Here is a 27,587-nt window from a genome sequence, read left to right as displayed (position 1 = left end):
AATAAATTCCAGTAACAGTTTTTATTGAAAATTTAAAAAAATTTCACTAACTATCTTCCAAGCATTCTTCTAGAATTGACTATGTGGCAATAAACAAGATAGTCAATGTGAGATATGAGGGAACACAGACAGTCAATAGATAAGGCAATTTCAAAGACTGATAAACCATATAAAGACAATAAAACAGGGTAAGGCAGGAAACTTAGCTTTGGAAGCAACAGAAGGCCCAAGAAAGTGGCATCTGAAGGGAGAAATGGCTGGATTTAAATAAATCACCACTTCTGCTTTCTAAATGCATCACCTTGGGCAAATTTCTTAAAGGTGTTCAACTCAGCATCCTCAAGTTTAAAATGGGGATGATTAGGTTCCAGCTATAATACTGAGCTAACAGAATTCTATGAAACAGCCTCATGTTGGGTGTGTCACAAGAATAAGAGTGAAGTGTTGATGACAGATACAGGGTGGCAGAGAGAAGCAGGGAGACTGAGAAGCGCAGATGGGAAGCTAGAGCACAGCAACCTTAAGAGCTGCTGGGAGTGACAGGGAGCACTGAAGGACAACCAAGGACCCCGGGACCCTCAAAGGGTTAGCAGGACTGCCCTCCCACCGTGGGGAGGCTGCTCACACTGCTTCCTTATCACCACCTCAACTCTGGTTCTTTCAGGATGGAAGGGAGAGAGAAGGCTAACACGGCTACTTTAAGAACTATTTATTAATTACAGTAGTGAAATTGATAAATTGGTCAGAATCAAAGAAAACATCCTATAATTGTAAAATTTTAAAATTTAATACATATAAAGGTTAAGAAAATGCTAACACTATGATTAAATTCAATCCCATTTCAACTTCACAAAAACACTAAAATACATACATTCTCCGTGCTGCTGAAAACCCCTAATGAATAAAAGGCATGTGCTAGTCTAGTAAAACAAACTCTATTGCTTTGACTTTTAAATTGGCCAAATTAATACCACCTCTCAATTATAAAAGACAGTTGCATTTTTATCTATAAAAACACAGTCTATAAATCTTTTCAAAGACAAGTGAAGAAAGATTTTAAAATGACAATTCTGTTAGGCTCACCATTAATTGTATCTTACTCTAAAATCCCGAGTGTGCCTTTTACACTAGAGTGCCTCGCATTTATCTGTTTTAGGTAAGTAGGTTATATAGCATCGGCTTCCCACAGAAATCTTACCTTCTACTTTTAATCCCCCGCAGAACTTGCTCTACCACTATGGATACAAGTGGTCTTTGGTAAATGAAAGAACAATCACTTATCTAAATGAATCTGAAATTTTCAATGCTAACACAATGACATTTCTGCCGCCCAGTAATCTCTTAGAAATGACTGAGGCTGTCAATGCTGACCTACTGCCTGTGTTCCTGCTTATTCAAAGTGACATTTTTAGTGAAATCAGATTCTTCTATAATAAAACTACCTATCTGCTTTTAAAAAAACCCAGGAAAAATAAAATGATTTTGCTTTCCGAATACTAATAAATACTTTTAGTGGCCCCACTTCTGGAGAGAAAATGAAACATTTTAGAATAAAATGATGTTAATAGTAAGGTCTGCTACCACTTTCAAAGAAACAGTTTCAGTTTTAACTCTAAAATCTATTTAAAATATCTTTAAAGTTGAATTTTAGACTTTGGGAAGTAAAGTATTCATCTATAACTTGAACACAGTTGACCCTAATTTATTTGTATGTTATTTCTGAAATTTTCAATGTTTAGTGTTCTTAAAATGGGTCGTACATGGATAAACTCTTAAAACACCATATATCCAAATGACAAACACTTGAAAAGACATACATACATACATATGTACACACACTCACACAGCTGTCTACATAAGTAATTATATACATATCAATCACAGTGACTAGAGCATGTCAAGACTTTATCATAAAGTAAATTCCAACATTTTGAAAGCACAGTATTTCTTACAAGGCGTACATACCTTCACAGAGTCAGCAATTTCCCGTATACCCTTAGCAGCAGCGTCTTTTATGATTGGTGTGATTAAACCTTTATCTGTTGCCACAGCCACTGAAATGTCAATACAGGGCAGTTGCTTTGGGCCCTCTCCATCCCAGCTTACATTAACACTTGGCATTTGCTAGAAAACAGGAACAGAAAAACATGTTACTAAAGAAGCAGCTTTAGACCAAGGCGATTACAGAAAAATAACTAACATTATTATGCATATTTGAAAGTGAATGTAGCTATACAGAAGAAAATAAAAATTGAGTTTAAAAAATGATTTGGATTTCTGTATTAAATAGCTTTTATGTTTGGGAAAAATAATTAAGCATACCATCTTTCTGAAGCAAGCTTGAGAAAATTCTGATATACATATTTTGATCTCTTTATAACACAATTAAGCAAAAAAGCTTCCTTTGTTAAACCTGATTGCTAGAAACTACATAATCTTTTACTTCCTTCACATTTGACCAATGACAGTGAGAAGAAAGAGAGGGAAGATGGGAAATTAATTCACCCACATTCCTTTTCAGCACGAAGGACACCTGACTTTTCAGCACAGCTCTGGGAGACACCAGCAGGTCATTAAAAAGGGCCTTTCTTACAATAGATTGTCTAGCTTCATAAACATTATGTCCTATATGGGAGCATGTATATATTTAATATACATACAACTACACTGAGAATGAAAACCCAGGTGAAATAATTAAATGATTGGAAACAAGGTGCACTGATAATGTAAAATTAGCAGAAAATGCTGAAAAATAGTCAACAGAAACAAATTTCTCAAAAGTTCTATGCTTTCTACAGGGTAGGACCCGAGTCAGAATGTAAACACTCAAACCAGGTCCCCAGGGTGTAATGTAAACACTCTGCCCACGCCCCCAGGACGAGGCCCCACCTCACTCAGGCCTCTCCTGCCACTATGCTCCTCTCCCTTTAACCTCTTCTCCACCTTTTAAGGCTCAGCTTGTGCACTCAACTGTTATGTCCAGATAATGAATGGAGTCCCAACCTCTTAGAAGATTTAAAATTCTTTAATGATAAGGGTAAAGTAAAACAAAACAAACAAAACAACTCTCAAAAATGAAAAATACTTGGCAAATAAATTTAATTAGAAAGCTGTGCAACAAAAAACCAATGGGACATAACCTAAATTGCACTCAAAAGAAAATTTATAATCTAAATAATCTTATTAATAGTTTAATAAATTATACATTCAAGTTTTCTAACAAAATATCTCTAACCAAAATAAATCTAAGGAAATGAAGGAATACATAATGAAACAATATAAAAGGAGAGTAAAAATATACAATAATAAAAGTGAGACAGAGTTCAGAAAACCCCCAGGCACTGAAGACATTAATATAATCATAAGAAGCAAATGTAAACAACTCTAGGCTAATAAGTTTGGGAACCCAGATGAAATAAATGATTTTCTGGGACTATATGAATTTCTAAGACTGACTCAAGAAAAAGTTGAAATTTAAACAGCTCAATAATTATGGGGAAAGAAATGAGAAAGTTATCAGCGTTCCCTCCTCAAAATAGAACTCAGAAATTTTTACTGGTGAATTCTATAAAATTTTAAGAAATAAAAATCTTTACAATATTGGAAAAGTCACAGAGAAAAGAAAGGAAAAAAGTGCCCAAATTTATTTTGATGAAGTCATTGATTCAAAAAAAAGGAAAAGGCTGAAGAAGCTAGCACAAAATTTAAAGTACAATTACTATGGCTCCTGATACAAAATTATGAAATTAAATATTAACGGCTAATGACCACTTAAGGAGGGCAAGCCCAACTCATAATGAGAAAATTACTAATGTAATTCAAAATATTATTTGGTCAAAAGACAAAAGCGATATAAACACTTAGATATGAACAGCTGAAAAGGCAATGCCCTTAAACTCACTGTTCAGGGAGTAGAAACAGACTCCTCATACATGTACATTAAATACAGCACTCACTAAGCAGTGACACAGAAAGCAGCCCTGTTATACAAAGAAGGCATGGGAGACAATGGTGCTGAGCAGCACGCCAGGAAGCCTGACTTTCAGACTCACATTTCTGGTCAGACCGCCTGCCTTCCTGCCACCTCCCCTGGGACAGCGTTAGGCTTCTCAACTTCATACACAGGTCCAAAAGCACCCTCGAGACTCCCTGCCTCACACCGGCACTTGTCTCTTTTCCCAATCTGAGTACATGGGAAACGCCATGCCTCCCATTGCTTGGGCCAAAATCATCATCCTTCCTTGTCTGAGGACCTACATCCCATCAGTCCATCAGCAAATCCTGTCAGCTCTATTTTTGTCCTGTGACCCAAACCTCCACTCCACCCGTTTCACGGCGGCCACCCTCGTCTACAGCGCTGGTCCTCTGCACAGCCCCCAGGAGAGCTCATAGCTTCCCCCGCCTCTCCACAGGCCGTGCTCCGTACAGCAGCCACAGCAGTCTGCCCTCTTTCTATTTAAAGTGTGAGTCAGATCGTCCTAGCCCTCTGCTCAAAACCCTCCAAAGACTTCCTTATCGTTTATTCTAAAATCCCTAGTCCTTCCCATGGCCACCAAAGCCTCATGTAATCTCATCTCCCATCCTCCGCTCTTGCTAATGTACTCTAGGCACACCGTATCCTCAGCACTACGTCTCAAATGACAATCTACTCCTTACAGCCCCTCTGCTTGCTGGTCCCTCTGTCAGGAATAACCTAGCACAAATCTAGCTAGTTGGCTCATGTCCTCTCTTTCTGCAGCCTGTCTCAATTACCACCTTGCCAGAGAGGCCTTCCTTTCGAAAATAACACCCCTTGTTATTCTGGGTCCGTAACCTTCCTCACCTCAGCACTTTCACTATCTGACACACACACTGCTCACAAAAATTAGGGGATGTTTTAAAATAAATATGAAGTGATTAAAAAAAAGAAGCATTTGAGTTTTTTATTAAACAAGAACATCAGAAAAGCAAATGACAAGTAAAAGAAAGTTGTTTGATTATGCATATTAGATGCAAAACCAACTTTTATGTCATTGGTGAAAATGCACTATACAAAAGGCTGAAAGTACTGGAGTATCTGCACATTCCCTGATCCCCTAATTTTTGTGAGCAGTGTAGTATTTCTTTGTCTTTTCCAAATAGAACATAAGCCCCATGAGATCAGAAAATATGAAGGTTTCTGTTCACTATAATATTTCTAATGCCTAAACTGTATTTATCACAAGATCAGGGATCAATCAGTATTGGCTGACTAAGTGGTCTTTATGCTGCTACAATTAACTAGTTGTAAGCCTTGCTGATTCTTGGTTTCTTCATCTGTAAAACTGAGAAAGATCAAATGATAGAATGGTTTTAGCAACAAAATTATAAAATGTTTGTGACAAAAAATAATAGTTCTATTTATCATAAAAATTCAGAGGTACAAGATTAGTTTAAAAGCCAAAATTATTGGGGTTTGCTACTTACTTTAAGGGTAACAGCTGCTGCCTTGATGATAAAATCATTTACCGACACTTTAATGTCATCTGAAAGAAAAACAAGCATATTAAAATTAGCATTCATAGTAAACTTTAACATTGACTGCTGTGATTTCAACCTTGTAAATTATGGACTACAGGGACAAACAATAAAAAACATTACAGGGTTTTCTTTGTTTGCTTATTCAATAAGGTTCTGCTGATTAGAAAAACTTGCATTATAAGAAGTCCTGGATGAATATTATTAACACTGAGTATAAAAGTTTACTTCTGGGACTTGATTACAATTATTTTAAATTGCTCAGTTTTCATACACACGACCTTGAAAGATACATTATAGCCACAATCAGAAAGAAAAGAATCAATCCCTATCTCTCTAAAGAGACAAACAGTCTCTGTATGATGTATATGAACAGGAAGTTTACAAGATGATTCATTTTTTTCTCATCCTTTTCAAATGTCACAATTCCATGTATGCTTTATAATATGCTGATTATATTAAAACAGCGGTACATGTAGTCACTTCAAAGAAAAAAATACCTATCTGGGGGAGATTCAAAAACTTATTTTTACTAACAGGGTATATACAATGAGAATTTTAGACCACTGCGTTAAAGAAGATCTGCTTTTTAAGTTAACAAAACAGGATACAGCAAATGCCAAAGATGAGGCAATGCTGGCGCAGGTTCTGGTATATTAAGGAAAATGAGGTCTTCTGCCTAGTTTTATGGTGAATCCATTTGAATTGATTTGCGGCCAGTACACATGATGATTTTAAGATAAAGCTGAGGTCCTACCCCTCGCCACAGAGCTGATATAACTAAGGCATTTGATTTATAATTTTGCTTCTCCCAGTGCGTATGAAAGTGTCAGAAAATGTAAACTACATTTGATTCTTCATTGCAAGAGCTTCCAGAAGATGACTTTAAGATCAAGATCTAGTCAATGGTATGTGGCAGGAATCACAAATCCTGTTATTACAGCATCACGAAATTTTGTGTGGACAACAGCTCATTCCAAAGGCATGCTGAAGATTTCAGAAAGAGATTAGATGAATTATCATAAACATAAATACTGCCAAACTGCCATGGTAACTGTCGACTGCTTGTTTAATTCATAGCTCTTCTGATTCCAATTTCCAGAGACACTTTTTTTGTTTGGTTAAAATCCCTTTAGGAACAGAAATATAAATGGATTTCCAGTGCTTAAACTTCTAATGACAACCCATATAAAAGACAGAGTCTATACATATTCAAATATGTGGCCCTAGTCTTTGATGGACTTGTTACGCTTACGTCTCATCCCCCCTCGGTTTCCTTCTCCCTTTATGTTATCCACAGGTACCCCCAGTGAAGAGCTCCGAAACCACCTACCTGCTGATGATTTATTTCCACACGCAGAGCCCAGGTCCCTAGTCCTGACCAGAAATCCTCTGCCCCAACCATACCTCCCACATTTTAGTGTTCTTTCGCTGAACACTTTTCTCACCTACTTCCTCTCACTGGCTTTGTCACCGTCTCTTCTCGTTTCCTTCCGCTCCGTCTCTCACTCCTTTTCAGTTTCTTCCTCTGAATGCTGCCATGTCTCCAGGTGAGAACTTTCTGTTCTACAGTTTTAATACCACTTATGTGATCACTCTTCCAAATTCTACCTTTAATCCTGATGTATTTGGAGCTTCAGATTTATACATCCAATTTTCCATGGCATTCTCACCTATATATATGTCTAATAGGCATTGCAACTCTAACATGTGCAAAGGTAATTTTTCAAGTTCCTTTAACTTAACTCATTATTATGGCAATTTTTAAACATACAGAAAGGAGACTGTCAGTGACATTTATTAAGAGACTAGAAAATAGTTTGTGAGGAAATACTGAACATTCTCATGTGCATGCTGTTACAAAAGAAAGAAGTGTGGAACATACCTATGGAATGTTGTACATCATAACCTTATATAAAAAGGAGGTGCAGAGACACATAGAATACAGAAATCATGTGAGCTCTTTAAAGACTTGCCACAAAATTCCTAATTACAAGGACATAAAAACCCTGGACCATGTGAAGATCCCACACTGCAATCTTCACCTCCACAGAAACAGCACTGTTTCCTGCCTCGTGCAAGGAAGGGCCAGGACAAGAATTCCCATAATAGCCTCTCCATCATAGCTAAAGAGGGTGATCTGAGACCCAGAAGGGGGCTTCCGGGGTTAGCTTGTGGAATATTACTTTCTCTGGAATACTTTCGACTTGGTTCCTTGAACTTTTAAAAGCTCTCAGGTTATCTTCATGTTTAATCTGATGTCTCTTAGCAACCTTATTTTTAATTGATTTTTGGGAGTAACATTACAAATTTCATTACCTAAAGTGCATCTTGAAGAAGAAATTAAAAAAATAAACCCTGTACCCAAAAGAGTGCTATCTAAGACATACTCATAACCTAAAACATTCTTAAACCAGTTTTGGATTTTATACTTTTATTTAAAATGTTAAGGACTGCTTTGTTTAGGTATCAAACCAAAAAAGTATAGTTTATTCAATACTATGGAACCAATTTGTTTCTTAAGAGGAAAAGAGAAGCAATTCTGTTCTCTAGCACTAAAATATGCGCAAATGATGAAACTGAGATAAAAAGCCAACAATATGCATTTTATAAAGGATTTCATAGCACATGTATTGCATTAAGTAAATTGAATTTTACTAACCTTTGACCAGTTTTTGTCTAACTTTGAGAACAGCTCCAAGGTCACAATCAGCAGTTGCATACGCATGAGGTACAGTGCTTTTAGATTCAGTCAATCTCTTGGCAATAACTCTTCGAATATTGCTAGCTGGGATTTCAGTGAATGTGCCCTGCAAAGAAGTAACAATCTGTCCTTTAAACCATAAACGGAAGGAAAAAAAGCAAACTTTATAACAGAAATCAGGTCTCAGTTACTTATGATAACAATTAAAGATTAATATAGAAAAAGTACTATTAAAAATTCTTAGTATAAGAAAGAATGTAAGAAATCTGAGGAATTTTAACATTATAGTATTAAACTGTGGGAAAAACTTCATAGTATATGACTATAGAAAAAACTGGAAAAATTCAAGGTTCAGTTGTGAATGGGACTTCGCATTTTACTATGTTTAGATGATAAAAGAAATCTAACAAATCATGAATAATTTCTCATGGATGGATGTGTGCACGCACATGAACACAGACACACACACACACACACCAGAGATACTACCCATAAGCAACTTTTCTTTTAAACATCATTTCTTGATAATACTCGAAGCAGCCAATAAATCACTCAACCAACTAAAAAGAAATTCTTACTTACAAAAATTACATTAAGGAGAAAAAAATTAATCCAATACACTAGATAATCTATTAAGTTATTCCTAATAAAATCTTCCTTGAACTTCTAACAAAAGCACGATGGACTTAATGAACATCTAATCCCTTCCTGCCCTTTACATCATTCTGTAACTGGGTTACAAAGAGCTCGGGACCATATAGAGGCAGGAAGTACAGCTGACTTCTTTTTCAACAAATGCTTTCTTCTTTTTTTTTTTTTTCATTATTATTATTTTTTTTTACAGAGACAGAGAGGGAGTCAGAGTGAGGGATAGACAGAGACAGACAGACAGGAACGGAGAGATGAGAAGCATCAATCATTAGTTTTTCACTGCGCATTGCGACACCTTAGTTGTTCATTGATTGCTTTCTCATACGTGCCTTGACCGCGGGCCTTCAGAAGACTGAGTAACCCCTTGCTTGAGCCAGCGACCTTGGGTCCAAGCTGGTGCGCTTTGCTCAAACCAGATGAGCTCACGCTCAAGCTGGCGACCTCCGGGTCTCGAACCTGGGTCTTCCGCATCCCAGTCTGACATTCTATCCACTGCAGCACTGCCTGGTCAGGCTTTTTTTTTTTTAATTATTTATTTTAAGACTTTATTCATTTTAGAGAGGAGAGAAGGAGGGGAGAGAGAAAGAGAGAGAAAGAGAGAGAGAGAGAGAGAGAAGAGGGGAGGAGCAGGAAGCATCAACTCCCATATGTGCCTTGACCAGGTAAGCCCAGGGTTTCGAACCAGCGACCTCAGTATTCCAGGTCCAACAAATGTTTTTTTGACTAATCATTTTAGGTAAACAAAGTACTGAACAAATGGAACAAATGCTTCCTATATACCATAAGAATTTGAAAGTAAGGTTTATTTTTCTAATTTGAATCATTTAATTAAAAAAATAAGATTTGATTACAAACTTTGTGTATGTAGTCATAAATCATTAATGTATATTAAAAATGTTTCCTATTAAAACTGTATATTTTCAACTCTTAAAATAATATAATAAAATATATTTCTCCATTAGAAAAAGTAGTGTAGGCTTGTCTCTATTTTTTATTTTTGAAGTGCCCTTTCAATTTTAAATAAATCGATTATTCTGCATTTCTTCTGATGTTAAGGAAATGACATGAAACCTAGGAAAGACAGACAGAGGCACCGGAACAAGCTGAGAAAAAAAGGACAGTCATACTGCACATACCTCTGGAAAAAAATGGTTACCATAGTCTCTATAGTTCTTCATAGTCAGACTATCGATTTCCTTAATCAAAAATCAAAACACATCCACAAAAGGGAACTAGTATCAGCTACCAATTATTAGGGCCACACCCGAGAAAAAGACATGAAAAGAATTATGATTATACAGCATATATAAATGTCACTAAAGTTGTAGAACTTGTAGTAAATTTAAATTGAATCATAATTCTAATGTTCCTTTTGGAAGTTAGCACTGTACAAATAAATCTGGTTTGTGCAAATAAAAGCATTTGGAGGGTTTTGTCTTTATCACTTTTAGCAGCTACTAAAATAGATTGCTAAAAGTACTTGTAAAGCATATAGTAATGGTGTTTATTTTCCCTCTTACTTCTATCTGAAAAATAAAGATCTATTCAGATGACATTACCGCTGCGTTAGGTTGCCCAGGAGTTGACACCGGTGGGACCATCGGCCGGGGATAAGATGGCTGGGCTGTGGCCTGTGACGGCAGAGGTACAGAGGGAGCCACGGGAGGGGCGGGGGTCGGTCTGGATTCAGTGACCTTGCCCATCTGTTTCAACTGGACAAGCTTGAGAGCATCCCTGGGGATAAGAAGGAGTTAGGTAGCCATGATTAGCAATGAGAACAATAATAGAACTTGTAGAAAATGGAGGTGGATGTGGAAGGAAGCTACAGAAACATATACATGTCAAGGCTATAATGCAAAATGAATGATTTCAGCTAGGCAAGTGAATCTTGCCTATCACCTGATCTGCTGATTCACATTATTTGTCCATGCCTACAACATTCATATTTTCAAAAACCAAACAATGATTAGAATTTTATCATAGTATTGGGTATATAGATAGTTATTTTTAAAAAAGAACTTAATTCTCGGCCCTGGCCGGTTGGCTCAGTGGTAGAGTGTTGGCCTGGCGTGCAGGAGTCCTGGGTTCGATTCCCGGCCAGGGAACACAGGAAAAGCGCCCATCTGCTTCTCCACCCCTCCCCCTCTCCTTCCTCTCTGTCTCTCTCTTCCCCTCCCACAGCCAAGGCTCCATTGGAGCAAAGTTGGCCTAGGCGCCGAGGATGGCTCTGTGGCCTCTGCCTCAGGCGCTAGAGTGGCTCTGGTTGCAGCAGAGCGTCGCCCCAGATGGGCAGAACATCGCCCCCTGGTGGGCATGCCGGGTGGATCCTGGTCAGACACATGCGGGAGTCTGTCTGACTGCTTCCCTGTTGCCAACTTCAGAAAAATACAAAAAATAAAAAGAACTTAATTCTCAGGGGTTGTCATTTGGAAGGCGAACAATTCATAAATTAAACCAATTATTTTTATAACCTGTAAAATAATTTTCACATGGTATTGAGAAACTATGAAGTTTACTATAGCTAGGAGTTTCATTAGGGTACTTACTAAATCACTGTTTAGTGCACATTAGTTTGCTTATGGCCAGGAAATCATGCCATGGTTAATTTTGCTTAATATGTTATCATCACTATCTAATGCAATAAACCTAATCCACAACATCATTTAGAACAAAAAATAACTAAACTAGTAATAAACTTGCCTTTGTATTTCTCTGTAAAACAAAGGTATCTTTGTTTTTTAAAAGGATATAGATTACTAAATATGTCAAGCCCTCAATTCTTTTAAATTAGACAAATAGGAATAGCGTACTGGTTTAAAACATTAACTCAATTTGAAAATTTTGATACTACTGCCAATAGGAATGTGACACATACAATCTTAATTAGTTCATATGCCCATCTCACTAATCTTTGTCTTCCCCATTAGAGTAAGTTTCAATAGAGCAGGGCCTATTTTTATATACATTTGAAAGACACAAAACTTAAAGAAATGGGAAGACATATCAGTGTTCTTAGAAAGGAAGACTCAACATCATAAAGATGTCAATTCTAAGTTAATTTAAAATGTGACACAATCCCAATAAAAATACCAGTTTCCCTACCAAACCCTGCCAGTAGGGCTAGACTATTTATTTAAAATTCATTTGGAATTTTAATAGAAAAGAAAATCCAAGAAGAGACCCAATGGTATATGGAAATCAGTTTGATCATACAAGTGAATAAAATCCAAACAGATAAGAATAAAATTGGTTTTAAAAATGTTTCCATGTTTTAGAAATTTAAATGTGATTGTATGTTATGTCATACAAACTTTAAAATAATATAAAGTTTCACTACTCTGCACTCTAGTTTTCTGCATTTATCACCACTTCTAAGGATCTGGCTTAGTTACCAAATTAGAACTGTTCTTCAGGAATGCTGCAACTATTCAGAAAACAACCCTTGCATAGAATACAATTTTACATAGACCAAAACCAATTAAAAATAAAAAAGAATAGTGAACTTCCTTTTAAATCTTAACACTGAATAAGCTCTTCTTTAAATACTTTCAGAAAAAAAGTGATCATGATAAATACTAAAACTGGTCATTACAGAAAGCACCCACGTACTCCTTAGTGAAGACGCCCCGGGGCCCGGTGGCTGTGCCCTGGCTGGCCTCCAGGGCGTGTGTCTCCAGAATGTTACGGGCAGCTGGACTCAGACGGAACCTAAGAAGAACACATGAAGATTAGCGAGCTCAATTAACACTCATATTTGATTCAAATATATCTAACTGTAAACAGTTTTGCTAATAATGGAAAAAATAAAAACAAAGCTAAAATAGTCACAAATGAATAAATCTGCATGAATCTGATTTCTTTTACTGTCAAAACATTTTCAAATGAATTTAATAACTAGTTACTATTTAAAATGTTCTTTTAAAAAGAATAAATATTCAGCCTGGCCTGTGGTGGCACAGTGGATAGAGCGTCAACCTGGAATACTGAGATTGCCAATTCGAAATCCTGGGCATGGTCAAGGCACATATGACAAGTAATTAATGAACAACTAAAGTGAAGCAACTATGAGTTGATACTTCTCGTTCCTCCCCCCTTCTGCAAAATCAATAAAATATTTTTTTTAAAAAGTAAACATAAGGAGAGAGTTTCTCCTTTTCACACGGCTCATCACACAGATAGATAAGGAACTAACTATAACGTTCCTTCATTTTTTGTGTGTGGTAAAATATATTTAAAACATCATTTTAAGCATATTACGTATATAACTGAGTGACATTCACTATAATAACATGGTTGTGCAACCATCACCACCATCCACCTCCAGAATCCTTTCATCTTCCCAGAAGGAAACTCAGTACTATTAAACAGTAATTCCGTTCCCCACTCCCCCAACCCCAGGCAACCCTCATTCTGCCGTCTTTACCTTTCTGACTATCCTACATAACCCATGTAAGCGGAAATCACACAGTACTTGAACTTTTGCAACTGCTTTATTTCTCTTAGCATAATGTGGTCAAGGTTCACCTGTGTGGCAGTATGCCAGCATCTACTGCCTTTTTAAGGCTGAGCAACATTCCGTTGTGTGGCTAGAGCGCATTTTAGACACATGGTTGTTTCTCCCATTTGGCTATTGTAAATAATGCTTTCATGAGCATGGGTGTATAAATATGTCTTTGAATCCCTGCTTTTAATTCTCCTGAGTGAATATCTGGAAGAGGAACTGCTGAATCACAGGGTAATTGTATTTTTAATTTTTTGAGGAACTGCTATAGTTTTCCCCATCGAGTGACTGCACCATTTTACACTCTCATCCACAGTGCACAAGAGTTCCACTTTCTCTACATCCTTGTCAACACTTGTAACATTCTAGGGTTTTTGCTTTTTTTAAAATAATATCCTAATGAGTATGAAGTGGTTTCTCACTGTGGTTTTGATTTGCAATTCCCTAAGAATTAGTGATATTAGACATGTTTTCATGTGTTTATTGGCCATTTGTGTATCTTCTTTGGACACTTTGCCTATTTTAACTAGATGGTTTTATTGTGGTTGAATTGTATCTTTTTCTTTTTAGTTTTTTTTTTAAGGTAACAGAGAGAGAGAGGGAGAGAGAGAGAGAGAGAGAGAGAGAGAGAAGAGAGAGAGGAGAGAGAACGGGGGAGGAGCAAGAAGCATCAACTTCCATATGTACCTTGACCAGGCAAGCCCAGGGTTTTGAACCAGCAACCTCAGCATTCCAGGTCGACGCTTTATCCACTGTGCCATCACAGATCAGGCAAAGTGTATCTTTCATGAACTTGCTCAAGTCCTTAGTATTTTTACATGAGAGCATTTTTTACTGTACATACCCTCCAGAAGAGTAAGAGAGGCAAAAACATTATGTTGATTCTACAGACAAGAAAAGGGAGGCACACTGAAAGGTCACATGACCAGTAAGTGCCTACTCTTCATCTGAGGCCTTCAAGCACAGCAGCAAACACAAACTGCACAGTCAGATAGGAAGACTACAGAAGGGGCCGAGTCCGTAAGTTTACTACGGAGAAAGGAAGAGGAGCGACTATGGCACGTGCTGCACTGCCAGGAAGAGCTCTACTATGTGGGCTTGGTGCTTCCAAATCCTCACTGAAATTACCCATTTTTACATGAGATTAACTAGTAATTAACCAATTCAAAAATCACTTTTTAAAAAAAGAAAATCCCTGCTTGGCCAACACTGCAGGTTCAGTCAGCAGGATTTAAACCCACACCAGGGGCCTCAGACCTGTGTAGGTCTCTAACGAAGGACCCTGACAGAGAGCCAGGGTGCATCCACACTGCCACCTCTTTCTAAAGGGGAGAAGGGAAGTAAGTGCAAAACGTCCATGAGCCTGCATTCCGATTTTAGTAAGAAAGAGAAAATAAAGGGGAGTAACGAAGTCAGAAATACTGTGTGACAATGGGAATTTAAAACTCGGTACTTCAAAAACACTGATTTTTTTCTGACAAGGACTGACTATAGTAAACTAAAGAAAAAAATCCTAAGTAAATTGGGTCTGCAGTTTTATTTAAGTTCAAAAGTGGGTCTAGGACCTCCTCTACAAATAACTTTTTTCTATAAAATAAGTTTGTGTTCCAGAGAATATTAAATGCATGAAACTTGTTAGTTTTCAGAGCCCACCAGTTCAAGCTCTGGGAAGCTCGAGTAAGACGACGTTTCCTAAGCATATGTGCTGTTTCAGAAACACTAGATGAAGCTGAGCTCTAATCTGTCTTTAACTCAAATGCAGAACAGTTAGAAAAGGAAAGCATTTAAAATGATCAATTCTACTTGTATTTTTATCCTGGTAACTAGAATCCACGAATGGGAACACAATATGAAGTTTTACATACTGAATTCCATTCTGGAATTCTAAAGCCATGCAAGCTCCATGTGGACACAGACCTCTTTGTTCTCCCCTGGGTGTGCTGGGCGGGCTTGCCCAGTACACCTGGAACACAGCAGGTGTTCAGTTACTATTTGTTTGTTGAATGAACAATGGTGGTAAAATACCCATTCCTAAATCTCAGCTTCCTAAGAGAAAAAAGGAAGGTCAGCATCTTCCTACTTACTGTATATCTTTTAAATATTATAATGATTAAAATACTCTACAGGTTGCCATGTTTATTTTTACATTGTCATTCAAATAAACATACTCACGGCAGTTTCCCTGGAGGGTGCTCCTTCTTCGCAGGGACAGAGATAGGGGGCTCTGGCGAGGGCGGAGGCACTGCCGGCTTTGGGGCGGCTGCTGGAGGACCTACGTCTTTAGGAACTTCAACATGTTTCCAATCTTCTCCTTCTTCAACTAGCAAACCAATTAGTGACCCTAGCCGTATATTTTTAGATCCTTCTTCAACCTACATTTTAAAAAGAAAAGAACCTTACAGATGGAAAGCTTTGCTTATGACCTTATGAAGTAGTTTATTTCTTTGATGGTTCATTCTGTGGTCATTAGAAATACCTCTTAATTTGAGCTAAAATCTGCTTCCAAGACAGCCTGCCTCCCCCTCCTCCCATTCATCTACTCCTACCTTCCCCCACTCACACCTCCCCTTACAACTTTCCCGTCCTAGTTACTAACGCTACCTCTGGAAACAGCGATTTTCAGCCAGTGTGCAACATGACATTTTAGAATATGCAGTACTTGACTATTTAGTCAGGGGCATTGACCTCTTTCCCTTAAGACTGTCAAATTAAAAAATGACAATAGCCAACACAAAAATAGCTATCTGGTGGGAATGATTATACCTATTTATTTCTGTCAAATTTATTTTTGTCATTTATAATTTTTGGTGTTCGCCATAATTTCAGTAGTTTATATATGCCATGAGATTAAAAATGTTGAAAACTGCTGTCCTAAAATAAAGAAAAAATCTAGAATTTCACCTCTTTCTGACAGCCTTGGAATATATGACATCTAGGGCCATCTTCCTTCTGATGCCAATCAGTACAAAACCAAAACAGAAGACTGTGGCTATGTCTCAACCATCTGTCTTTCCCTGAGTCTCTATACAGGGCTTAGGAATTCCAAGAACTCATAAGAGATTAATTCCCCAAAATGGGTCCTATTTACCTTACAAAAATTAATTAAAGAAAAATATTTTCAATAAACTTAATCTAGAAAAAAAAGCCATCTCATTGTATACATAGAATTGGTTGAATACTGTGGTTAATGTTAAGTGCAGTTCCACCTTTCTCTATATATTTATAAACCTGAGAAATAAAATAAAACTGCATAAATTTTTATAGGCATGTAAGAAACATGGTAGTGTCTCAGCTGGCCAAACACACTTTCATAGATAAGGCCATTTAAAAATATAAGTAAGATTGAAGATAAAGCTTAAGGTAAATATGTTTTAAGTGCTTCAGTAGTATTAATTTATTTTTTAAAAAAGAGCGATTCTTATCCCCAGAAAACTTTCAGATGACAATATTTTATAAGTTTGGTAATAGAATAAAATGTCATTCCTTTAAAATTTTTCTATTATTTCCTTTCAATTACTTTAAATAAAGTTTATTACAGATGTAATTTAATGGATTGAATGACAGGTTGAAGGATTTTAATACAGTAATTAAAAGCATAACTGCTAGAATGAGACTGACATTTCTGAGCAACACTCATTTTGATGTTGATTAGTACTTGCACTATTCCCAAAATATCAGTTCTGGGGGTAAGGAGGCTTTCTAATTTAGTAATTACTGCTGGAGAAGAAACAAGATTAAACAAAATATATATAAGAAATGAGTATTTAAAACTTGGTAAAAACACTTAAGGAACTGCAAATTGTGGGAAAATACTAAAAAAACCTACAACAATCTGTTTAGTTCTTCATCACATACTAAACAGTTTTACTTCTTTAGACTACTCATTTAATACATTTAAAAAAATGAGTTAAGATTACTATTAATTTTTCTTCTAAAAAAGTCCAATTACTTGCTTATGCATTGCTAACTCAAAAATCACCCAGCAAAACGGCTGACATTTAAAAAAAAAATTAATAGAAACAAATACTAAGTGATATAAAGTCCACTTGATGCTAATTTCTATCAAAATTGAACTAGAAATAGGATCAATATTCAGGTAAAAAGAACAACGCAAAGCATTCTTTAATAAATAGAAATGTTGTGTTGAAAAATATCAATAGACTTCTGAAATCTGAATCAGTCACTATATTAAATCTGAAACACGTACCTAATCTATTTTATTTACAATAAACCATATAAATGTTTCCCATATATATTCTACCAATTGACATCTCCACAAAACAACTAGCATTCAGTATTTCAACTTTTATCATATCTAAATATCAAATAAAATTTAACTCTTCACATTTTTCCCCATTAAAAAATGACACCATGAAGTATGATACCCAAATATAATGGACAACTGTATACTACCTCACAACTTGAATATATAGCAGAAGTTAAAAGAAAATAATGTCTACCATTGTTCCATTTAATGTCATTAAATCACTAAATGACGTTAAGGTCATTTCTCTAACTTTCTTTGGTCCCTTAGAAATCTTTTATTCCCTTAGAGATCTTTTAGAGGTGTGCTAGTTTCCTGTAGACTAGTTTGCTTTTGTTTTAGTCAGCAAATATTTAAAATTGGTGTAGACTTAGTAACATAGAAGAGTAAATAATGCTGTTTCCCAATTGTGTTTAGAAACCAAACAAGCAAGCCTTTGTTCCGGCTCCCTCTGGGGCAGCGACGTGGATGTGAGACTCCACTGAAGCAGTCAGAGTTCCAGGGCACCTCAAACACTCAGTTCTTTCCCAGGCACTGGTTTACTTCGATCAAAATCCTTCCCCACCCTTGTGCCACTGATCTCTTAATATGAACGCAGGAATTTTATACTTAGCCCTGCTAAAACTGCTGGTTAATGCTGAAATACTGGATCTGGTATCTGTCATTCAATGTATTCGCCTTACCCCCTGGTCCTTTACATAGACTTCCCTGGTCTTAGTTTATCTCACCATGACTGTTTCTTCATCCGTAATAGAAATAATAATAGTAGCTACTCAGACTTGTTATGAGGGATAAATGAGTTAGAGAGAAGACACAAAACAGGGCCAGACATCTAGTAACCACTACCTAAGTGTAAAAGGTATTATTATCATGGTGTGGTCTTTTCCTCCAAGTTACTGATTTTTAAAACAAAAACTATACTCAACACGGATCAAGACTGGACTACAGAGGAGTGTCCCTTAGTAAGGGTTGAAAAATTCATTCCTTAAAGCCCAGCATTAATAAGGCTGGAGTCCTACAGAGTAAATAGCAAGTATGAAACAACAGGTGGTGAGGCCTGTTACAAACTATTTTTCCACAACACTACAGAGGCTGAATTCTGTCCCAAGGCATGAACTCCCAGAAGGGCCTCTTCACCAGATATACCTCAACAGGCTGGCTTAAATCATCTACAAATGTGCTAAGGACAGCCACCTAAGATTATGGGTGTGCCAAAGGACAGGAGATGAAGTCACAAGCCAACAAAACCACAGCAGAGGTTGGGAACCCTCAACTGTTTGAGGGGGTTCATTCCATGTAAGAGCTGGTAAACACAGTGTTTTTATTCTGACATTAAAAATTAATAAGTTAAACTATTTAAATCTTTTTCTTTGTAAAAGTAGAACAGCTGAGAGCTGCAGTGAGTACTGAAGGAGCATGCAGAGTGGTCAGTGCAGATGAGCTGAGTCACCTGGCTAGTTGGAACTCTCAGTAAAAGTTCTCCACCAAGGTTTGAATCATTATCGTTTTAAATTGTTTTCATCTTTTAAATATACTGGCTAACTTATATACACAATGAATTTGGGTTTAAAAGGAAGACAAATAAGAAACACTAAAGCTGAAAATACAAATCAATGACAAGGTAAAGCAGAGGGGCAGAGAAACGGTCACGGAGGTCCTGGAGTCACAGTGTGTCAGGCTCTGTTCTAGCACAGAAATAACTCTTTTAGCTCTAATAAGCTTATGAGGTTAAGTGCTATTAATATTCCCATTTACAGATGAGAAAACTGAAGCATAAAGGTGTTAAATGCTCAATATCACAAGGCTATCAGGTACTAGTCATTTTCAAACGCAGTCTGGCATGGGAGATAGCACCCAGTACAATCAGTACCAAATCTGTGAACTGCAGTCACACGATCCAATTTTCATACAGCGCCTCAGGACAGTGTTACCATTCTAAAAAACAAGTTTAAAAGAGAAGATCTAAAGTGGACTATAACTGATTTAGCTTTTAATTTTTGGGGAACATAGACTCATTAACCATCTTAATATCATGTATTACATTAAGAAAAAAATAGAACTGAGAATATCTTCCATTTAATAGAATCGTCTCTCGCCTGACCAGGTGGTGGCGCAGTGGATAGAGTGTCGGACTGGGATGCAGAAGACCCAGGTTTGAGACCCGAAGGTCACCAGTTTGAGCGTGAGCTCATCTGGTTTGAGCAAAAATTCACCAGCTTGGACCCAAGGTCGCTGGCTGGAGCAAGGGGTTAATCGGTCTGCTGAAGGCCCGTGGTCAAGGCACATATGAGAAAGCAATCAATAAACAACTAAGGTGTCGTACTGCGCAACAAAAAACTAATGATTGATGCTTCTCATCTCTCTCCATTCCTGTCTGTCTGTCCCTATCTATCCCTCTCTCTGACTCTCTCTCTGTCTCTGTAAAAAAAAAAAAAAAAATAGAATTGTCTCTGAGCTCTGAGAAGGTATTTTCTCAATTAAAAATATTAGTTGACAGAGGACAATCTGACTTTGGGTGGTGGGTATGCAACATAATTGAACGACAAGATAACCTGGACTTGTTATCTTTGAATATATGTATCCTGATTTATTGATGTCACCCCATTTAAAAAATAAAATTATTAAAAAAAAAAAAAAGTCCACAGAAAAGAATTAATTGACACACAAGTTTAAATTTCATCCACAAACTTTCAAACTATAAAATGCAACTTTGAAGTCACTTATGTGAATTTAATAAAAAATAAGGGGGGGAATACCTAACAATAAAATAAAGCCATCCTGAAAAAAATTCTTTAGAAAACACTGTTGACATAGTATTAGAGTGAGATAAAGCTAAGAAATAAATTGAAGACAATCTCCAATAAACTCTCCAAGAATGTCATTCTAATATTCTATTTTATTAATTTATCATTTAAAACACCTGCTATCCAATGTGTAGAGTAATAAATTTAAACTTGTGAACCAGTATGCGTACTATAATTTAAGGTTTTCTGCTCAACCATTTACTAGTAATTAAATGAGAATTTAACTTTCCCATTAACTGAACTAAATTGAATATAAATTATAAAATTATCTAAACTGCAGCAAATAGTCTTTATTAACATTTTTTAAGAGCTTCTAAACTTTTTTTTCTGGTTCTAGTTGAAATGCGATAAATATTATTTTATATTTAAAATGGAATTCAGAGGCAAAAATTATAAGACTAAACACAAAGAATGAAATTGAGGGGAGAATGTAAAAACCCCTCCAGGTGTGGAAATAAATCCCTGTAAATAGCAAAATAGGTTATAATTTCTAATTCTTTCAAAAATGTAGGAAAACTAAAAAAAATGAGTTTCATATCATCTCCTGGCTTTAATAAGTCCTTGAGTCTGAAAGTAAAATCTGCTTTATGTATTCCTATAAAAATCATTTTACTATTTATGCTAACATAAGTATTCTACAATGAAAGACAAAAGCCCCTGGCCAGATAGCTCAGTTGGTTAAGAGCATCATCTGGAAGCACAGAGGTTGACGGTTCAATCTCAGGTCAGGGCACATACAGAAACAGATCCATGTTCCTGTCTTTGCCTCTCCCTTTCTCTCTCTCTCAAATCAATAAAATAAACATTTTAAAAAATAACATAAAACAAAAGGAAAGAAAAGGAGTAACTTGCTTGCTCATGTAGGGTTGGGGGGGTGGGAAATGCCACCTCATTTTTTTTTTCCCTTTTCCCCTGTAAAATTGCATACATTGTGACATTAATATACTCTCGCTTCTATTACCCAAAAGTACATGAACTAATAAAGCCATGAAGCCCTAAGATATTCATACAATCTTTTCTTTGACAAGAAAATAGCTATATTTGTGCCACTAACGCTGCTATCAATCATATACCCCGCCGCTTTCCAGAGCGTCAGGGGGCCAGATGAACAGGCACTACCGACCTATGACACTGTTAGCAGTCTGAGATGCACTGCTAAGCAGCTAACTGGAAAATTCTATCAACTCTGGAAGACTTTCATAGCCAAACAATCGAGACAATCGAAGACCAGGAATACAGCTTGCCAGAAGCACACACAATAAAATGTAGCTGGATTTATTACATATTGCAATTCAAACAACCGTTTTCTTTTTTCAAATGCTGCATAAACTAGTCAAAGAAACTATTTCTGGTACAGATATTTATATTTTCGAAGCCTATAATCTTAGCTGCTACATCATATATTTATATTTAGTTATAACAGCAAAGAAATTTTAGCCTTCTGTTCATATTTCCTTCAAGGAAGCACTTTCAACAATGTGTTTTTCACAGCTATTAATATTAGATATATTAATGGTATATGACAAGTAAATGAAGCCTGCCAAAGTAGAATGTAAAAAATAAAAGCAACTAGAAAAAAGGGAAACAAATGAAAACTGTGTATCTCTATATCTAATTAGAGTATAACATTTCAAACTGTGGTCTTTGGAAAGAATATACAAAGGAAAGTGTTACATTCATGCTCAAAGCAGAGGTGAGGGGAGTTTCAGATTTGAAAACACAGCAACAAGGAACTACTAATAGATGTGCAGCTCATCTGTACAAATCAAACTATAAAGGTACGAATGGGCACTTAATGTTTAGTCACAACCGTTACAATTTATTACAAACATACAGAAAGCATGTGATCTAATGGTCACCAAGAGCTAAGAGAATAATTATAATAATAATGGAAATAGCAACATTTATTGACATTTGGTGGGTAACAGGTCTTGTGATGAGTGCAATATGTATTCTCTCAGTTAATTTCCACTGTTGCCCCAGGACATAGGTATTAACTTTATTATGAAGAAAAAGGCAGAGAGAAGTTAAAGAAATTGCCAATCATTAAAAAATAAATAACTGTCACGACTTATTAGCTATATGAATCAGACAGCAGTAAGACTCCAGAATCTATAGTCTTAACTGCTACAACACACTATCTATTGAATATTCTGGCAGTTAAGAAACAAACAAGTACCATCAGTGAATATACCACATAACCCTAAATAGTCAGGCTTTATGCATTCTGATTCATTTACCTTTCACATACACTGTAATATTTCTCTTTTAAAATAATATGCTTATTATAGAAAATTCAGAAAATATAGGAAAAATGGGGAAGAAAGATTACTTGGTTCTACTCCCCAAAGACATTCAACATTTTTATAACATTTACTCTTTTCTATACTTATGTTTTTCTTTGTGGTCCTACAAGACTGAAATCACTATCTAGATACAATTTTAAAACCATTTTTTCAAAATTTTAAAAATATTTATTAATGTACACATATCTAAAGAAATCATTTTCTGGAAATAGTTTTTAACAGCTATACGATATTTCATATTTTCTTCTGGTATTTAAGTAACCTTTCTTATATTAGACAATAAGGGCTGTACTAACTTCAGCCTACACTAAAACCACTAGTGTATCCAAGATGTAGCTCCATATTTTAAATTAGTTATAAAGCAAAGATTGTTCAGAGAAGAGCTTTCAAAATGACAGTGACAAGGAGAAAATTCTGAGTTGTCCTAAATTAAATTACATTAGGCGGAAGGAAGAGATAGGAGAGGTTAATCAGTTAACAACTATTGGGCAAAACCAACAAAAGACTGCTCACACTCCTGAGCACACGTTGAAACTTCGATTTAACTTCCAGGTAGCTATTTGCAGGATTATCTAAAAGAAGAGCCAAGAAGCCTACCGCCAGGTGCCTCTGCTTCTTGCTTTAGCCTGAACTTTCTGGACAGTTGCCCACAACCAATCCAAAGGAACAAATACTTCTTCCTAGGGACTATGCACTTTGCCCAGAACCAGCTCCTCTTTACGTCCCCCCCTCCCTGTATCTACAGCCAATGTAAATTTTTTCAAAACAATGAACATCTTTCTCCCCCTAACTGTTTGCATTAGAGCCTTCATCTCCAGGACAGGTGACCTGTCCTCTCCGTTTCTAGCCCTGCTGCTGGTGGTTCAGACTTTCTGCCTCCAGGGCCAGGTCCTTTTTCTGGCTAACATTTGGCCCAACAAATCCTTTCTTTTAGAAAAGCTTTAGGCTGGTAAGTGTTTTTGTTTAACAGCTGCATATATTTAAATTTAGATCTAAAAGAAAAGGACTGGTCTTGCTAGATCCACAAACATATTTTCCATAAAAATGGAACAGAAAATATACTATCAACAGAAAAGACTCAACTCAACTATATTTAAGTATGTAAAATATTCCATACACACATCTTTTCATATAAATATGTTTTAAATGATTAGAACAATGTCCAAGTTGTAAGAATGACCCAGGCCGGTGAGTCTGGCTAAGAAACCTAGAGACAATACTTCACAGGACATCTTCAAAACAGCCTTGTCTGGCAAAAGGAGCTGAGCAGATGACTCGACACACTTTCAGTCCTGGGGACAATGGGAACAATGAAGGTAAGATTTATTCCTTTCCCGTGATAAGAATAAAACGCCCCTTCATTTTGATCTTACCAATCATAAACTTTGAAATTGCTAGTTCTAAGCTTTAACAACCTATTGCTTTCTTTGTCTTCAAATTCCACCTCAAGTAGCCCTCTCTCATCCCTCAGGCCAGAATGCTTCTCATTCTCAACTAGGACACCGGAAACACTGAGCACCATGGTTAAGGTTTAAATAGTTCTCTGTTGTCTGACCACCACTGGCTATTATTATACCTCAACACTAAAATATTTCATATGTCTGAATTTAAAATGTATCATGTAGCAGATAATACAATACTATAAATAAAGAGGTAAAAATTAAAGGTAATTTTATTTTGAATAACTTTACATTTAAGAACTCATCCTCCTGAAATCAATCAAAATAAAAACTTACCACTATTTTAGCCAAGATGCCATCATCACTTGCATCTAAGGTAACCACAGCTTTGTCCGTCTCTATCTCACATAAGGCATCTCCGGCACTCACAGATTCACCTATAAAACAAGACTGGGTTTGTTTTGTTTTTTTAGAATATGAATGTTAGTATGTGAGCTGGTGTGTTTGTGTGTAAAACATGAATAATAAACACCAAAATATTCAGTAGCTATCTCTGGGCTGTGGAATTACAAGCAGTTCATTGTGATGTACGTGTGTTTGCATGTGTGTATAGATGGATGCTTTACTTTCCAAAAGCTCTATAATGGACATAAAGGATATTTGTTATATAAAATAGCAAATACAAAGATTACTGAGCAAATATAAAAATGAAATCACATTTTAGGGACAATAGCAATAAATGCATATCTTCCTATAAAAAAGTGAATTTCAGACTCCACCTTTGTTCCTTTATAATATATAAATACTTTGACTATTATTCTAATAACAAAGAGAAACGTTTTACAATTAATAGAGCTTCTGGGTTAACACCACAGGTTGAGTTCAGAAACCTGCTGGCACCACAGAGCATAATGAATAAAGCATATTAAGAAAGGAGAATGATAATCAAAGATACACTGAGGTCAAATAAAAAACATTTCTGTGGAACAGAAACTGCATGGAAACTCAAAAATGTTGAGCAGGACTGACTTGTTGGTTTCTAGCTCTAGAACCAGACTGAGTATAAAGGATAGCAGCTTCTCCCAGAGTAAAGGGAACTGAAGGTGACCTCATGAAGCTAGGGGACTCAAATCAGATTCTCAACTTGAAGCTAGGCCTGGGTGGTTTCCACTACTCCTAATAGGAGGCTGATAAAATTGGCAATCAATACCTATCAATTAGGACTGTGGCTTTAGTAAATATTGTGGGTCTAGGAAGGTGGGGGAACAAAAACACTGTTTCTATACCAGGAACAGCACCAAGCTGCCCTCGGGCTCCATTACTGCACCTGTCAATATCTCTAATACCAAGAGCAAAACCCCTGATTGGAGGGTGGGAGAGGGACAGCAGGGGAGAGATGGAAAGGGAAGATATTAAACACAAACATCTTCCCCTCAAAAGTAAACTGCAAAACAAAGTTCTAAAACATGTCAAAAAATCTAATGCTAAGAAACAAAACAACAAAAATCAATAACTGAAACAATTCCATTTTAAGAGTTCTGAATGAGTTTAGAATAATGGCTACCTAGGGTGTATGAAGTGGGAAGGACACAGGAAGCCTTGTAGCCTATTGGAAACAGTCTTCTGTATCTTCCTCTACGTGGTAGTAGCCTAAATATTCATGTATGTAAAAATTAACTGAGTTCACACTTGCTACAATAACTTGATTTAAAAAGTTAAACAGAAAAAAAAGATAATCAGATTATATAAACATGAATCCACATTAGATCCACTGTAGAGAAATTGCTACTATTAACACCAAAAAGACAACTGTAAAAGCTTTCAGAGGGAAAAAAAACAATTACCTCAATGACAGACGGAGAGCACACTTCTCAGCAGCTGCTATAGAGCTTAGAACACAATGGAGAAATATCTTCAAAAGGCTGAGGAAAATAACTCTAAAATTCTATATGAAGCCAAACCATCATTTAAGAACAAAGAAAAAGTGTTCTTCAGACATACAAAGAGTTAGAAAATTTACTGCCTACTTATGAGTTATTACAAAATATAGATCATTAAGAAAAGTGAACAGGGAGGCAACCGATGGGCTACAAGAAACAAATTAGCACAGAAATTGATAAAAATGTTAACCAGTAATCATTTACAAGGTCATTTCTAAGTGTTTATAAATGTGTAAAACTCAAGTCTTTAAAAAAGAATAGATGAATACGGCAATATTTAAATGACAGTTAAAGGATGCTAGAAACTTTTTTAGGCTTTATTGAAAAGAAATATTTATAAAAAGAAAAACAGCAAAAAATAAAAACAAAAACAAAAAAGGCAGAAATAAATCCAAATGTATCAGCAATTGTAATAAATATAAATGTATTAAAACTACCTACTAAAAGCAGAGATTCTCAAAATGTGGCTTATAATAGACCTAAAACAAAAATAAAAAATAGGGATAGAAAAATAAGCAACATAGATATAACCCTCCTTACACACATACCCCCAAAATAGCTAGTACAGTAATATGAATAGCAACATTCAATAAAAGAATATGAAGGAAAACCTAAAATACTAAGATAACAAATATGCTCTGAGAGGTCGCCGTACAGAAATTACTTCATTGTATACCAAGATTTTCACATAGATAGTTGTAGTATATCTTTAGTTAACCAGTTCAGAACTATCCATATATATTGTTTTAATGAAATAAATTTGTTAGATAATATCTAGCGAACACCTAAAAGGTGCTTTGTATAAAGAGATGAAGAGATTTTTCTACTCAACAACTGTTTATGGAAAACACATTAGGGCACTGAGGGCACAGAAGTGGGGGGTTGGGAGGAAGTTAAGAGATTACTTCCTAGTGACAAGTTAATTGGAATTTATAGCAGGATTAGGTGAAGTCAGGATGCTATGGGAATATTCAGGATGGGCATCTAATTCAGTTTTTGGAAGGTGAAAGACATCTTATCTGAGCCTGAAAAAATGAGGAGGAAACAATGAAATAAAAGGGCGGTGAGTAATCCAGGCAGAAGGCACAATATACCCAAGGTCAAGGGTAGAGGGGGTGGGGGGAGGGGGACACAAAAAAACCCAGGAAACTGGGGTATTGGTCTCATAGTACCTGAGAGAAGGTCTGAGATATTAAGATGGCAGGGTAAGTAGGAATTAGACCAGAAAGACCATTCATTGTATGTAACATAGAGAAAGCTACAGTGCCAGATTATATCATCTTACACACTTCTTTATATAACAGATGTTTTAGTGGTTAAAATAGATTGTCCTTCAAAAAGGAAAGAAATTCACACCTTTATATGTTTCTGCTGTAACCAAGGAGAAAACAACTGAACTAGGCAGCTAGCAATTAAATACTTCTAGACACCTAGAAAAGAAATTCTGGCCATGGGAAAAGAGAAGTTGATGCTTTATTGCTTGTGCTCATCTATTTTAAATTCCAAACATCCTTTCAAGAA

At 36.2% G+C, this 27,587-nt stretch overlaps 1 protein-coding gene across 1 annotated transcript in view; it reads right to left on the bottom strand.

Moving 5' to 3' along the window:
* PDHX (pyruvate dehydrogenase complex component X) overlaps positions 1–27,587 on the bottom strand; it is a 56,149-nt gene that overhangs the window by 6,104 nt on the left and 22,458 nt on the right. The window contains exons 3-9 of the mRNA XM_066251264.1: positions 24,463–24,563; positions 15,525–15,724; positions 12,461–12,559; positions 10,411–10,585; positions 8,159–8,306; positions 5,446–5,504; positions 1,966–2,124 (exon numbers count right to left, since the gene is read on the bottom strand). Coding sequence (XP_066107361.1) covers positions 1,966–2,124; positions 5,446–5,504; positions 8,159–8,306; positions 10,411–10,585; positions 12,461–12,559; positions 15,525–15,724; positions 24,463–24,563 — 941 coding nt within the window. The remainder of the gene's footprint in view (positions 1–1,965; positions 2,125–5,445; positions 5,505–8,158; positions 8,307–10,410; positions 10,586–12,460; positions 12,560–15,524; positions 15,725–24,462; positions 24,564–27,587) is intronic.

This window comes from Saccopteryx bilineata, chromosome 1, assembly GCF_036850765.1.
Source record: "Saccopteryx bilineata isolate mSacBil1 chromosome 1, mSacBil1_pri_phased_curated, whole genome shotgun sequence".
Classification (NCBI taxonomy): Eukaryota; Metazoa; Chordata; class Mammalia; order Chiroptera; family Emballonuridae; genus Saccopteryx; species Saccopteryx bilineata.
This window is presented reverse-complemented; position numbering and strand designations above follow the sequence as displayed.